Source organism: Telmatherina bonti (genome assembly GCF_933228915.1).
Source record: "Telmatherina bonti genome assembly, chromosome: 20".
Classification (NCBI taxonomy): Eukaryota; Metazoa; Chordata; class Actinopteri; order Atheriniformes; family Telmatherinidae; genus Telmatherina; species Telmatherina bonti.
The window spans coordinates 17801842-17818241 of record NC_136618.1 but is presented as its reverse complement, the minus strand read 5'-3'; the positions used below and the strand labels follow the sequence as shown (position 1 = coordinate 17818241).

At 40.1% G+C, this 16400-nt stretch overlaps 1 protein-coding gene across 2 annotated transcripts in view; it reads right to left on the bottom strand.

Moving 5' to 3' along the window:
• Positions 1-15100, bottom strand: part of ctdspla (CTD (carboxy-terminal domain, RNA polymerase II, polypeptide A) small phosphatase-like a) — a 34738-nt gene extending 19638 nt beyond the window's left edge. The window contains exon 1 of one of the 2 annotated variants that reach the window (XM_079259882.1): positions 14555-15100. In XM_079259882.1, the coding sequence (XP_079116008.1) occupies positions 14555-14630 (76 nt within the window). In that variant the 5' untranslated portion in view covers positions 14631-15100. The remainder of the gene's footprint in view (positions 1-14554) is intronic. The other variant, XM_079259881.1, reaches the window with a different exon arrangement.
• Positions 15101-16400: the final 1300 nt, after the last annotated feature.

Below are 16400 nucleotides of genomic sequence, written 5' to 3'. Positions count from 1 at the left end.
GCGAGGTGTTAAAAATTATGTATCAAGCAATAAATCAATAAAACTCATTAAAACTCTGTGGACCAATTATGAATACAAATTCATGCAAAAAATTGTACACATAAAATGTGCCAAAATCCCTTTGGTGAGAATTTATTGAAGGTCAGGGAGTGTCCGGTGTAGTGACCTCTAGCGGTCACTAGTGGCAATTACACCTAATCCACTATCCCCCCCTTTCAAATGTGTCAGAAGTCTGCCATGGTTGTGGAAAACAAGCAACACACACTTTAGAACCAGTTTTAGTTTGTTCTTAAAGCTCACTGCAGTGGTATGATGGTGAAAAATGTGGAGTAGATAAGGGTGAGTGGGAGTTTCTGGATTTAATTATTCATCCGAAGGTAATAAAGTGGGATCCATTCTTATATTCAAAAAAATTTAAACCAACAAATTATGGCTGTGGGTATTGTCCACCCACATCTCCAGTGTGCAACCTTTTGTTTGCACACTGGAGCTTAAAATATTTATCATTCAGTTTTAGTTTGTTAAGATATCTAAAGATTACTTCCTAAGCTAACACACCAGTATTAATAGAACTTTAGTGTTGAAGACCTCAAAAGTACAAACCCAACTGCACCAAATTTATCAACATTTTTCTAACAAGATACAGAATTTGGTCCTTCACTAAGGCTTCACTAAAGCGATTCTACCATTCCCATCCATGCTGATTCACAATACTGCTCTGCATTCATGTACATTTAAAGTCAGTTATCTCTCTAGAGAATTCAAAGTTTGTATCTTGAATACAGCCAAGTGAAATTCGATGTGCCAAAACTAAACTAAAAACAGCCATTTTAAAGCCATGTGTAAAAAAGGTTGATTAAAAATAAAATCTTTTTTTTTTTTTTTTTTCAGCCTTAAGATTCCAGTTTGGTCATGGTGTCATTTTTCGCTCCGCCATTTTGAGACATTTTCCCGCTCTGGTCTCCTGCCCCGACAAAGCAGGTGGGAGTGCAAGAGAGGGAGGTGGAGCGGGGGAGGACAGAAGGGCATAGAATGGGTGGGGAGAGTTACTGTAGTGAGACAGCCTATACTTGGGTCTGATTCCTACTCCTCCCCTTCCCGCACCCCCACCCGACACAAACAGAGCTTTCCTTTCTCTTTTAGACACAAACAATATAAAGCTGAGATATGGCTGCTGTAAGAGCCTCAGCACACAGTTGTGCATACAGCATTCCATTTCCATGTTTAGCCTAAAAAAATTAAATTAAACAATGCATAAAGTAATCAACAAACATCATTGAATCATTGAAAATTGTTTTTTTCCCCAGTGTGTCTGATTAGGAATGGATCTAAAGTCAGCTCACCATGCATGATAATGCAGCTTTTATCAGCTCTGAGAATAACAGCAAAAGGTTAAAGAGCAGCATTTGCCATTAAAAGCAAAGAAACCTAGTGAGACAAACACATCAACAGGTTAAGATGGATAACTGAAGCAATCAGAGTGGAAGGAATTGCTTTATAGTCTGTGGGTCTCTTTATATCAGACACACCCACTAACATTTAAAGGGGGATGAGTAAATGTGGCTTTATCCAACAAAAAGCTCCCCAGAGGTAGAGAGATCTGAAGAGCAGGTGCACATTATCTGCTTTCTGAATAAACTTCGCTTCATTCAGCAGCTTCCCTTGATCTGAGAGCTGTGAAAACTGCATTGAGTGTGTCAGCGCTGATATTGGACGTTGGGTAACAGCAACTGAAAGCTGGATAGTCAATCAAAGTCAACCAAGCCCAGGCTCTCTGTCACATGTTCATGCACTTCCACTAACAAGGCCGGAAGAGGGAGAAAAACACAGGAAATTCTCAGCATTCCTGACAGGAAGAGATAATCACCCCGTGACCCACAGCATGGAATAATGCCAGGCATCGAGACGGAATATGATCCGCAGCTAAGCCTCCAAGTTTAGAGGTGGCCTCCTCTACTGTAGCTTTAAAGGCATAAAAATGTACTGGTTGTTACATGTTACCTTATTTTTATTTTACTTTCGTTTCCAAGATTATCTCTGTTAAATAAGCCTTTTAACACAAAAAGGCCTTTTCAAATCTGTGTACAAGCAAACCAAAGAACTTTACATAACATACCTCCACCATGACATCACTCCATGCCTGTGTGTCTCTATATTGAATATTCACAGACCTAAAAAGGGGGGCTTGTGTGTTGCTACTTCAGTAGGGAGCCATCTGTTGCCATTTAAACGAATAAAAACAAAAGAATGCATAAATTACCAAATTCATTTTGTTTAATATAAAAGTAGTATGGCACCAATACCAGCAGCACCAAGATAGATAGATAGATAGATAGATAGATAGATAGATAGATAGATAGGAGAGAGAGAAATTAGATAAATCAGGCTTTGTTGGGAAGCAAAAGCGTGAAATTATGCTAAAAGTAGTTCTGCCTCAACAATATCGCAAGTTATTTAAAATCTATTTGTTTACAAACACTGAGAAGTGCAAAGAGACTAATGTTTTGGCTCAGATATGAATTTTCTGTTGTCAGTATATCCCCTGACTACAACTAATACCCAGAAATAATACCCAACCCATAGAATAATTGTTAACTGATAAGGGTTTAAAGCCTTCACGTCCACTACTACATTAGCCCTACTGTATGAACAACACCTTCCAGCTTAACTTCAATGCTCAAATGAAGGCTGACCTAGGCTACTAAAATTAGGCAAAGATGCTGCACGGTGTATTTTGATAAAAGGCTGACCATGTTTCCACAACTCCCTGCCCTGTTTTAAGATACCAAGTGTGTTAGCAAACTACACTTTGCTATCAACTCTCATGAAATTCAGCTGACACATTGATCTCAATCTATTGCAGTCAGAGGGTGCGACATTATCTGGCAAAGCAATCATACCTCAGACTCATAGACATTTAATGACAGAATAATTCAGATTAAACAACGATAATGATAGACAAAACTAACAAAATAGTCTAAAACCGAAACAGGATTATTCGTTTGTAATTGTGTATTATAGCTTATAGGACAGACTAAACTGTTCTCTATTAATACTTAGTTAACCATGCAAGCAGGTAAAGTGAACAGTTCCTGGGGGGTAAGAAGGTAAATCTGAGAACAGTCCATGTGAATGGGGACCTTTAATAATTTAAATGGAAAACAAGTTGGTTTTGAATGGGGTAGTCAGGTACTTTACATCACAATTAAAACTACTCAGGGGGATTTGTACTATCTTACATATACATATATAAATATATATATATATATAAATAAATAAATATATATATATATATATATATATATATATATATATATATATATATATATATATATATATATATATATATATATATATATATATATATATATATATATATATATATATATATATATATATATATATATATATATATATATATATATATATATATATATATATATATAAATGTATATACCTTTTTGGTTCCTTCAACAGTGGACACGTTTTCACAGAATATCTGAGCTGCTTCCCTTTGCTGAGACTTTTCAGAGTGGGGTGTTTGCGTTAAAAGTGGAAGCAGCTGTCTAGGGCTTATATAACAACATGTGGGATAAAATACTTACTCGCTAGCCACCAAAATGAAGAACAGTCTCCTCATACACATATACACACATCCCCTGGCAGGTTATCCACTGTTCGCCTGCAGCTTGGAATCTAAAGTCATGAGCCTGACAACATACAGAGACAAAGTGAGCACCTTGAGATGAAGCTCTTTCTGGGCTTGGCTACCAGTAGCAGAAGCAGACAGCAGAAAGGGGGAAACTCCTTTGTGAGCCGTGTCAGCAGAATAACTCTGGAGAAGGAATCCCTGCAGCAACTGCATACATGCAAAGAATGGAAGGTTGCAACTTACTGTTGCGTTAATATCCGGACGAGTTAGAAAACAAACACAGTAAATCATGAGCCAATTCAGCCAGTTGGGATTATAACATCCTAATCAAAACAGCTAAAGATGTGACTTTTTGAAAATATTGTTAAAGAACTGTCAGCATCCCTTCAGAACAACTTCTGCCATTCCTAATTAAACACTGAATGATTTGTTTTACACCAGAGAAAACCCCACTATGAGGGTGGGTTTTACAGCAGATCAGCTTCCAAAAATATGTTTATTCCAAAGAGCATCTGCTCCACAGTGCATTTACACATACACACAAACAGTCATACACACAGCAAATTCAGTCAGCTGAGTTGGGAACGTTGAATGAGCTCGGATGGACAGTTGCGTGTGTCACTCTGTGTATGCTCACAGTGCCAAAATCCATGGTGGGTTATGTGGGAGGCCTATCAAGGCAATAATAGCACAGTATGTTAAAATTAACTCTCATTAAGTCTCCTTATTTCCCCACACAGACAGCTAAGGCTGAAAATTACAGTCTGTGGAGGTACACTCAGATCAGATGCCTTTCTGTCACACCGACTGACCCTCAGCTGCCCTTCTAGCTCTACTCCCTTATCTGAGAGGATTTATGTGCATGCATCCTATACTACCTTATTTAAGTGACTTTACTCAATAACCTATTTGAATAACATGGTTTGCAGTGATATGAACACATAAATCATTTAGTTGGGACTCAAGTCATGCAAGGTACTAATTCTCCATGCTGCTGCTGCTGTACAGAAGCGGAGGAGCGGTGATGGCAGAGCCAATCCGCCTGCAGCCCCTGGAGGATGAGGACTGCTACCTCTCTAACGCTCTGAAGGAGACAAAAAAGAGTGGAAATAAACCCTCTGAGAGCTCGGGGAGAAATAATGAGGGAGATCTGACTATGTGTAAGAGTTGTGCAACAGGCAGCATCACGGCTCACGTTGTTTGATGCTGCTGCAGTTTATTATTTATATATCTTTTTATATTCTCATTCACAACTGCGCCTGAAAGGCCAGAAGCTTAAGGACTGGCAGGAAATCCTCCTTGCAAGTAATTTGATTGAAAACAAACAGTAGAAGAATGAATATTATACTTAAAGTTCTGTCTTTAGATTTAAGGCAGAGCGTGATTTGCTGCCCATGCAGCTGGAACATCAGTCTTGAGAACTAGAGAGGAATTTTAAGGAACTTTGAGGAGCACTGGGGTTATTTTTATTCTTTTTTCTAAGGTTATGCATCGCAATGCATCCTGGGTTTATCTCTTCTTCTACGTTGACAAGGATGGCTTCAGCCCATGGTAAAGCAAGTAACTAAGGATGGTAAAAATCAAAACTCACCTGAGTCTCGCCCTAAAACACCAAATCTAATATTGCTTTAATCTTCCCTTTATAGTGACTGACTTACTTTATTTAGTTTATTTGGGTAAATCCAAATCAGCTCATCCCTTCTGTTTTCATAACCTGGAGGCAGGAAACGGAAACTACTCTCTCATGGAGTCACTACTTCCAAAGATTATCTGAAACTCCACTATCTCTGACTGCAGTTGGCGACTTCAGTCCTTGTTTTAACCTCTGGAGGATCCGCTAGAAGCTGGAAAGTCTTCCCGACCAGAACTTCCAGCAGGAGGAGAATCTGTTCTTCGGTCACTGAAGCCAAGCTCAGCGTGGAACAAGAAAATGAGACAGCCAACTACGAAAGACTGAAATTCACCAGAGAATATTACAGATTAAATATACTGTTATTATAACAATTAATTAGCAGTTTTCCATGACAAGTATCCTACCATTACCTAAAATCTGTGGTGGGGCGCCTCGTAATTTAGTTCATTCATTTTCTAAACCGCTTAATCCAATTCAGGGTCGCGGGGAAGCTGGAGCCTATCCCAACTGTCTATGGGCGAAGGCAGGGTACACCCTCGACAGCTCCCCAGTCCATCGCAGGGCATAATTTAGTTAAAACAGAAAAACACCGATGACTGAGCTGGCTCTGCAACATCGAGTTGCATCTCTTGCAGTAAATCACATTTAAGCACATTAAAACGCTGCTTGTTATGAATGAAAAGGAAGCAAACAAGTAGGTCATCTATCTGCGTGTGTGTTGGTGTGAGCATGTGTGCGTCCTGCTCATGTATCGCAGCTACAGTTTCCCATGCCTCCGCTCTCAGAGAGGCATTCATCTCTTCATTTCCACACACAGCATGTCCTACTTAGGGGCCCCTGAGATTTACAGTTAAACAGCGCTCACCTTTACCTCTGGAGGATGAGAAGAATGCCTCTTTGTATCCCTTACAGCTTCTGTATGTGTCTATCTGCTTATCCTCTGTTCATCTCTTTAAAAATGTAGAAGCCGTTTTTGCTCTTCTGTCAATTATCTCACAAACTGGGTTGCGGCGTGTTTCAGGACGAGTGACAGAAAATCATTTTGAACAGAACACAATCTCCTTTTTAGATAGCCAATTACTGATGATGCATGCCAGGGAGAAGAGGACGAAATATGCAGAAAGGCCATCCTCCTGTCAGAAGCAGGCTGAATACCTGCCTACAACCCAACAGAACTCGCTTGCTCCACTCTTGACACACACAAATCAGCACAACCCCTTTCTCTCTTGACCTCTGCCTTTGTATGACTGTATTGATCTGTTTTGACTATGTCCGTTTGACTGAATGGATGCTGAATTAATCCCAGCCTGTGAGTCTTGTTAGAAACAGGCTTTGGAGCAGCAGAATGCGGGCTGTAGCGAAGAAAGTGTGATGTAACCCAACAACAATACAAGGCATTGAGACTGAGGTATGACAAGCACGCACAAGAAGTGTTAATTAGTGGAAGTCTGAATTGAAAATAACTAACTGCAGTTCACGCTGCTGGAAGTTGATTGGATTCAGTATCATTTTCAAATGAATTTAATTTAATTCCCACAGTAAAGTCTCTTCAAAGTCCACCCTGGACATTTTGAAAAAGCTTTTACTGCAAAACAAGAAATCACAGCATGTGAGCAACACTTGATACCACATTCAAACATACAACTTCCCCACAGGCCCATCAAACATGCCGCCCAAAGCACGCAGACATAAAACCCACACCTTGCTGAGCAGATCAGACTAACAGGGCAAACTTCCCACTGTGCAAAATAAAGGTTAAGTTTTTGATGCCCAAAAGGACAGATTAATACATTTGACTTAAGAATAAGATGCAGGAAATTATTCCAGGCAAAACAAGTTCTAAAATAATATGGACCGTGATGTAATCACTGACACTCAACCATTATTTTCAAAAACAGAAATAAAAAAAATGTATCAAAACATGCAAACTAAAATAAATTAGATTAAATGAAGAAGAAAAAATGGTCATCACAGAGTCAGCAGAACTGAAGAAGCCTCTGACTGACGATGTTTATATTATCACGTGATGTTATTATTTGTGTTCCCCGTAGTTTGTAGACTCAGTGAAGTTCTAATGCAGATGAATTTGGTAAATCTATGTTTTCAATTCATTTTAAACAATAAACATTTTTCAGTATTATCCCACTTTTTTTCTGCAGCAATTTTAAAAAGTCTAAAAGGGCAAATCTTCTGTTGCATTTATATATTTTCAGTGGCTACTTGTTCCCTTCTAAATAAACGAGATTCATGAAAGAGTAAAATGATCTAAAAAACAAACTCTAAACTGGGAACTAGCCTGGGAATTCTGCACAAAGGAACGTTAATGCCTGACTACAATCTAACAAGTGACAATTTAAGTCCTGACAGTGATCTTTCAGGGTGAATGAGCCCCCACTTGTCCCCTGTGGTCTTTCAAAGGATGGCTTGCTGTGTGATTGCATCTGCCTTTACCGTGTCGAAAAATCCTGAGATGTACAGGCTGCCTTGTAATTATCATCAGACTTTAACTTGAATATTTACTCCCAAGTAGATATCAAAATCTGACATAAATCCTCCTAATGCGCTCTGTGCCACATGAGATTACTCTGCACTAATTGGCCCTGGGAAAAATCTGCCTGCTATCACAGAACTTCATCGTATATTTTCATATTAAGTTGTCTGGGACAAATTTAAAAAAGACTTGTGAGGCTATTCCTCGTTTACCTTCTGTCTAAATGTTAGTTATTTGGAAAATTGTATGATTACCTTAATAAAGCTAATATGAACTTGATATAATAGCAGGCAGCTTCGTCTATGACAGGTGAAATTATTACAAATACATTTGGATGCCATGTATAATGGAAATTAAAGCAAATCTCTTGAACCCACATTTTATTCCCAACATATACATAAGATGTTGAAACTGGAATGTTTTACCATTTCATAGAAAATATGAGCTTATTTTGAATTCATATGTAAAGAGTTGGAACAGGGATGGCAAAAGACTGGAAAACAACCAGAGGAGCAATAACCAATATGGTCACTAGTATTTTGTATAAAAGGAGTATTTCTTCTTTATTTCATTTTCTTTTTATTCAGCATTTCCACAGTGGTGTACCTTGCCCTTCTCCCTCTGGCTGGGATAAGCTCCAGCTTCCCCGCAACCCTGAATTGGACTAAGAGGTTGAGAAAATGGACAGATGGATTTCCAAAACCATTAAATTTGCACACAATGGCTAGTTTGTTGTCCTTTCACCAGTACATTCTTATAAATATGGAGCAAATTCTAAAAAATGTCCCTCAGGATATATTTTGCAGAGTCTGAAGATTCCACCATCTAAGTTGATAATATCATCAAAAGCTTCGGAGAATTAATAATCTCTGCATTGGAGACAAAGCCAAAGGTCAAAGCCAGATGCTTATAATATCTTGACCTCCAGGCAGCTTTACATTAAAAGCAGGTATGATTCTCTAACAGAAATAACTACATGGGCTCTGAAACACTTCCAGAAATCACTGTCTGTGCAATCCACAAATGCAGGTTGTAGCTCTATCATCCCCATGTTGTGGGGTCAGATGAATCCAAATGTGATATTCTCTTTAGAAAACCATGAACATTGTGTCGTGCAGACTAAAGAGAGAACAGACCATTCGGCTTGTTATTAGTGGACAGCTCTGATGGTAGGGGGTTGCATCTGTTTCCATAGTTTAGGCAGCTTACACATATGTGAAGGCACCCACCAGCCCGAAAAGTAGAGAAGAGATTTTAGAGCAACATCAGCTCCCATTCAAACGTCTCTTTCAGGGAAGGTCTTACACATGTCAGCAAGACGATGTTATACTACATACTGATCCACATCCATGCAACAGCTTTACTTAAAAGTCCCAGTCCTGAACAGGCCTGTCTGCAGACCAGACCTTCACCACTTTTTGTTTAGATGTGTTGTTGTTTCCATCAAATTTAAAACAAGCAAACATTTGCATGAAATTGTAGAACGCCTCACTTTCAACATCTCTTATATCCTTTATGTCCTACTGGAAATAAAATATGGCTTTGTGAGAGTTGCAAATCATTGAACTTCTGTTTCTATTTTTTGTTTTGTTTTCATATTTTTCTTAGCATTTTTGTGATTGGGGTTTTATATTTTAGTGTAGAACTATTTGAGTGCATACATGAACGGGGGGTGGGGGACGTTAATTTATCTGTGCATAAAGCTAAAAGATAACCTGAAACTCTATATTGATACTGAATAAGTGCAGTTGTACATGTTGTTCTCTTTCCTGTCGTCTCCACCCCAACCAGTCGAGGCAGATGGTTGCCCTCCCTGAGCCGGGTTCTGCCGGAGGTTTTCTTCCTGTTAAAAGGGAGTTTTTTCCTTCCCACTGTCGCCACGTGCATGCTCAGGATGGGGGATTGGATCGAAGTCATGACTCGATGCAATCAGTTGGTTTCTATCATAGGACATGTATGAATTGGCTTGAAATTATGTGTATGTTGATTCGTGCATGTTAATATCAAATAAAGTTGAATTGAATTGAATTGAATTGAATTGAATTGAATTGAATTGAATTGAATTGAATTGAATTGAATTGAATTGAACTGAATTGAATTGAATTGAATTGAATTGAATTGAGTACAGTTAAACAAGTTATGGCCCAAAGTTGATGGAACCTCAATGATCCCTCTGGCTTCAGAGGGCTTGTCGTGATGTCATGATGGAAAATGAATCAATCTGAAATGAGGAAAATCAACTACATTACAGCCTAAATAAGAACAAATTATCACAAACATATTCTATTGTCATCTCTTACAATGACAAAAAGTGACGCAAAAGTAAATACAAAAAAACTTCTGACAAAACAACTCCAATAATGGCTGCAGAGACTTATAAATCACCTACAATCAATCAATAAATAAATAGAATTTCAAACAAGGAAAAATCATATAATATTCTCACAAAAACTGACCTCAGAGGGAGAAGACAACCATAAAAAGACTGTATTAAGCTAAACTACTATTAAATGACAGGAAATCTTTAACACAAAGACACAGAATAAGCACAAGGAGGCACAAAACAACCTGTATGTGAAACTAACCATAAAGAGACAAAAAAAAAACCTCTCTTTACTCTCTTTATGGGACTCAAAAGGACAACGGAGACACAAAAAGAAATTACTACAAAGAGACACAAGATGACTTCAAATAGGTAAATGGAAAGGAAATAATAACTCAGTGATACACAGAAAAGCACACGAAGGAGATAAATAGATTAAATATCAGTAATAGAACTGGAAGACAGAAACAAGTTGAGCTGTCTGTTAACTTGCTTTTTCTTTCCATACAGACGACATTAAAGCTCACACAGGTAACACCTTTTCTTTAAGATGGAATAAATGAGTAGAATATGATAATCTCGGGGAGATGTGGAAACAATTTCTTCTTCTTTCTTCTAAAGTAAAAGTAAACCTTTTAGAGATGCTACTGTGGGGGATTTCTGACTATTAGTGGTTTATAAGCTCATGTATTCTAAAATTCAGCTTTCTCTGACGTGCCACACAAGCTGAGCAACAGTCAACATTTAAAAGGATTTGATTGCTTCTTGTTGATGAACTGAATAATTGTTAAACACATAAATTATTACAATATCACGTGTCCCGCTTCAGGCATGTTAATCCACTCCACACAGTCAGTGGTGATGGGCAGATCCCACACATGCAGCTGACAAGTTTTTCAGTCAAGGATTTTAAGTGGCAAGAAAAAACGTTCAACGATTCCCAATGAGCTGCCGTGTCTCTGGTGGAAGTAATGAAGACATGTAAGGAAACTTGTAACGCTCAAACTCCCCAAAGGCGCAAATTATCAGATTTTCTGATCAGTTCTGGTTGAAATTGGCTCATAAATCAGTAATAAGGACCTGCGCCTCATGGCCTCCAGTCCTGAGTTTCCCTCTTTTACCTTGCAGTCAGAATACTGTGCTGAATTCTGACTCCACTGTACACACAGCAGTGCAAAGCGCTTCCCAAAAACGACTCAACACTTGAGCCCGGTCATGACGGCAGAGTGCTGTACACAGGAGAGTGGCAGCTTGTGCCAGAGACCCCAGGACAGCCAGCGCTCACAGTAGCTCGTCTCAAAAGCTGCGCTGCTCACTCCCCTGCAGGTGTGGTCTTCACCTCATAAACACTTTATTAATGTGCAGCAGTGTGTTCCAGGCATAACCTCAAAAGCCAAGTGTGCATGAAATCACAGGCTTTTTTTTTCCAGATAAATATATAATTACAGCTTCAGTTTTTTTTTTTTCTTCGTCACTTCTGGTCTTACAAAGAATTTCTAGCCAAGAAGCCTTGGAGGGAATGGTATTTTAATACACAAATCCCAGCAAGCGCTCTTTCTCCTTGTCTCCTCTTAAATTAACACATTTTATCTCATTCACGTGTTGCAGGACAACTTTGGACTCATGACTCAGACTCAAAAGTGCACTTAGAATTAATATAACTTTAAAGTGCTTTTTGTTTGTTTGCTAGTGTTTGTTATACAGAGTATTGCGAATTTTTGAGGGTAAAATGAACAAATATACACATCAGTGTGAAAGTTACAGGGTTTTACTCTCATGTGACGCTGCATCAGATTCAAGTTAGAAGATCCCTTTGGAAAGCTCCAATACTGTGTGTGTGTGTTCATGGTTAGCCGGAGTTCCCATCATCAATCCAGTTCACAGCAATGAGGGGCTGAGCTTGGATTTGGCGTATTCTGATTAAGGTAAATGACTCGTCCGTGGACACCTTTGCTGTGAAGTTATCGAAGCAAAGCCTGGAGGTGATTTAGGAAGTGAGACAGAGGGTGGACAGCTAGTCTGCAACTCCCCCTCTAGCCTCCCCGCCTCCCTGTTATTAGTCTAGAAATTACACATTATTGCATCAGACCCTAAAAAATAAGCAGCTGCCAAATGAAAAAGCAGCGTTTGACTTTGGAGAGAAGAAACTCGAAAATAAGGGAAAAATTTCTGGTTTATCAGAAAAAAACGTGATTTTTGCTGTAAAAAAAAAAAAACCTTCAGTGTGTTTTATACAACATGCAGCCAAGATTCACCACTTTACAAGAAAAAAAATGTACTGAGTTTGCTCTGTGCTGAGGATGAGGACAGAAACCCCCTACTTTATGATGCAAACTCTCACCTTATTTAACACACTCCATAATGCATAAATATATCACCTGCACCTGACCACATGTCCAGAAGACTATAGAATATAATGAGTTACTACATCTCTGCTTGGAATGAAACTGATAGGAGTCTAAAAATAGCTTGGCTCTGCTCTGAAATATTCAACATGTGAGTGTGTGTGTGTGCGTGTGTGTGTGTGTGTGTGTGTGTGTGTGTGTGTGTCCATTTGTGGCTTCAGCACAAGCAGGTCAAAGAGTAACTCTGCTGCACAAGAGCTGTTCTGCTTTGACAGGGCCTGGGAGTGAAGGATAGGGACTCCGTTCAGGAACCTCCCTGGTGATTGTGTGCGTGTGTGTGTTTGTGTGACAGCAGCAGTTTATAAAGCCACAGTGTTGTGTGTATACGTGTGTGTGTGTGTGTGTGTGTGCTGTGTCATCTCTGGTGAGCGGCTGACCCTGGTTTTTATCCTGTCAGATTAATTGTCAGATTCCATCTGGGATTTGCTGTTCGAGGCGAACGGGATGCTGCGAACAAGAAAGTGTGGGAATTCTGCACGAGGAGATTAAAATGTGCTAAAAGATAATGATGCAACAGTTTAATTTGTCTTCAAACAAATTTCCTGGATGATGTAACATCTCTCTGCTGGGAGACAGGCAGCGATAATGAAGCTAGGCTTTAACTGGTTCTTCATGGTGGTGGAGTGTGGAGGGCAGTGAGTCTCAGAGGAGGAAAAATGGCAGTAACTACAGCCAAACTGGTCAATTGATAATTATATCAGTACTTTGTATCTGATCATTGTTTACATTTAGTGTATTTTTTGCCTTTGAAAACAGCTAAGTCCATTTTTTGCCTTTGAAAACAGCTAAGTCCAGATTGTCTTGGTGGGGTGGGGGGGGGGGGGGGGGTGGGGGGGGTGAATCAGAGTTGTTCATGTGCTTTATGTCAGAGCTGCTAAGAGCTGGGTGATGCAGGAAGGTGACCTTTCCTCCAACAGAGCATTGGGTGTAGCAGGAAGCTGTGGTCCCTCTGGCCTCCCAGTACCCTGTGGCTCAATGGGATGGGTGCTGGTGGGGGTTAATGTCTGGGCATATGTGCTTTTCAGTGTTCCGTACAGAAAATAAAAAAAAAAAAAAAATGCTGGCTTTAATGGAAATTGGACAGTAGCTCTAGTGTGTTTGCAGGGAATAATGTGAAGCCCACCAGGCATAAAATAAAGTCCAGACTCACAAGTGGGATTTGTAATCCATATCATCGCCACATGGCAAAGTGGCAACTGGCACAACACATCACAAGAGAAAATGTGTTTTGGTTGAGCCGCTATAATTTGCAGAGCAGCTGTTGAGCTGTTTGCAGGCACTTTTCACTTAACTGGACACAAACACCACAAACACTGTCAGATATTATAATAGGCTGTTGCACAGAAAGATGATGATGATTTTAATGCAGATGCACAACATTTATCTGTGTACCTGCAAAGGACATAATGTGCAAAAGACACCTTCTACAGCCCTGATGAAGGAATTCCAATGTGTCGAATATAAATGGTTAAAAAAAAAAAGAAAGAAAGCAAAATATGCATAGTTTAAATGCTTGTTTTCCCCTGATTGCTGTTTGTTTGTGGTAATGTACGAGGTGTTTTACAGTCAGGGGTTGTCGGCAGAGGGGAGGAAAGAGTACCCGCCCCCTGTAGTAAACCCTGCTCACTCTGCACAGCTGAGGTAACAGTACACGATTAAGTCACGTACACGATTTTTTTTTTTTTTTTTTAAATTTATTTTTTTTAAATTTAATTTTATTTATTTATTTATTTATTTATTTTATGCTCTTGTTTAATCCCAAAATGAAGCAGTAATAAAGTTCTAGCCTTCTCCAGCATTAATGGAGCGTTTTGCCAGACCAGCCGGAGGCTCTGGCTCTTAATGTTTCCCTTCTTCAGCTGAACAATGGACGTTTTACATCGATACTGTTATTGCAGGACCCTCTTTGCACTGAAGGCTGCAGATTTCACAGACTGGCAGCACGCATCCAGCGGCGTAAAATGGCATTTTAAAAGAAAAAAATCCAACCAAAATTTAAAAGTAAAATGGCAAATGTGTGTGTTATTTGTCATCTTTTTGTGCGCCTTACCTTTCTCTTGACCTGTAGAAATGCTCTCCTCCTCTTTCGGATTTGCAACCTGTGTTATTATGGACGTGTTGTCCATGGAAACGAGATGTTACGCACCTTCGGCAGCAACGTTTTATTCCTTGCCGAGCATTACTAAGCGCGCGCCAGTCCCCTGGCTGTGCACATGCTGCTGGAGCGTCCGCTGCGTGCACCATTAAAATCCCATGTTATTTAGAGCAGGCAGTCCCATCCAGCAGAGCTCTCGTGTACGAGAGAAATGTCAGTGGCGAGAAGTGACAGTTCGATGAGCAAGAGGCAAACAAAAGCGTCAGTCCTGCGCTGAAGACGTGTGTGTGTGTGTGTGTGTGTGTGTGTGTGTGTGTGTGTGTGTGTCCGCTGCAGGCAGCAGAGCTCCCGCCTTCTGCTGATGCTGACACTGTACACTCCAGCTTCAATCCACACACACTACAATATCAGCTGCGTGATACGGTAACAGTGTTTACCCCGAGATGGCGACCGTCCTCCTGCCACGGGCATGCAGGCGCACCACAGCAGCGCGCCTCCAGCATTACCAGTATCCTTCCCAGCCCAGGCTGAAAAAGGACCTCTTAGTCCGCCCACCAGCCTGTTTCTCTCGACTCTCACATGTCGTGAAATCCAAATGAAATGACTACACTGACAGTCCACAAATAGTTCTGAACATTTTTCTGCATTTTTGCAGCCTGTTATCCATAAATTGAAACTATATCAGTGTTGTCAGCATAGAGTTCACTGATATAGCTTGCAAGTGGACATTTTTTTTAAACCTGCCAGGAATTTTAATTACAGGAAATGATCAAAGTTCAAAACAATTGGAATTTTGCGCAATCTGTGAGGACAGTCTTTGTTTGATTGATTATTTCTCCACACTTAAAAAAAAACAAAAAAAAACTAGCTGGCAAGGCTGGATTATTCAATGGACATTATGGGCGCAGGCTCAGGGTCCCATGCCCACTTGGGGTCCACATAGAGCAAACTCCAGAAGTTTGGACATAAAATAAAATGTACATAAAAGGCAGATAGTTAGACCACAGTGTCTGGTGTATTGTTATTGGTACCACTGGCTGAGAGATGTTAGAAATGTCGTTTCACAGTGTATCATTCACAGTTTTCACAATGTTCCAGTGGGGAAGGGGGCCACTGGAACACTCTGGGCCCAGGGCCCTGTGCACTTTTAATCTAGCCCTGCTAGCTGGTATTTCATTGTATGCATTGTTGTAAAGCCTGAAGTTACTTTTACAAGCAGGTATAATGTGCAGGTGATGCCTGTTGAACATCTGTGACTGTATAGATGCCAATCACAACCATGTTTCTGTGAAATGATCATGATTACTAAACTATCCTCCCAATAAATGTCCTACATTCTCTGCAATACTCCTGTTAGTGTTCACACTTGTTTGGAGTTGCTTGCTGGATGAGATCATCGCAATCCTACAGTAATATGGGGAAAAAAACAACCCATATTGACAGTTTTACACTTTATTGACTTTCCAGTGTCAGGGATCTCAGTGGCATGAAGATGATCCATATGCAGCCACAGCAGTTTGGCACCAGCTGGGTTACATTTTGCTGTGGGATGGCATCCCATTCCTCTTCCAGGAACCCCAGCATGCTTGTGTTGGTATCGCCCAACCATGCAGATCCTCCATGTGTTCAGTTGGGTTGAGGACTGGATTCACTGCAGGTTACTCCAGCTTCTCGATTCCCAATTTCTGGAGGAGTGCTGTGATAATCCTGGCTCTGTAAGGAAGAGCGTTGTCATTCCAGAGGATGAAGCGAGGTCCCAGATTGTTGAGAAATGGGACTGTTACTGGCTCCAGAATCTCAA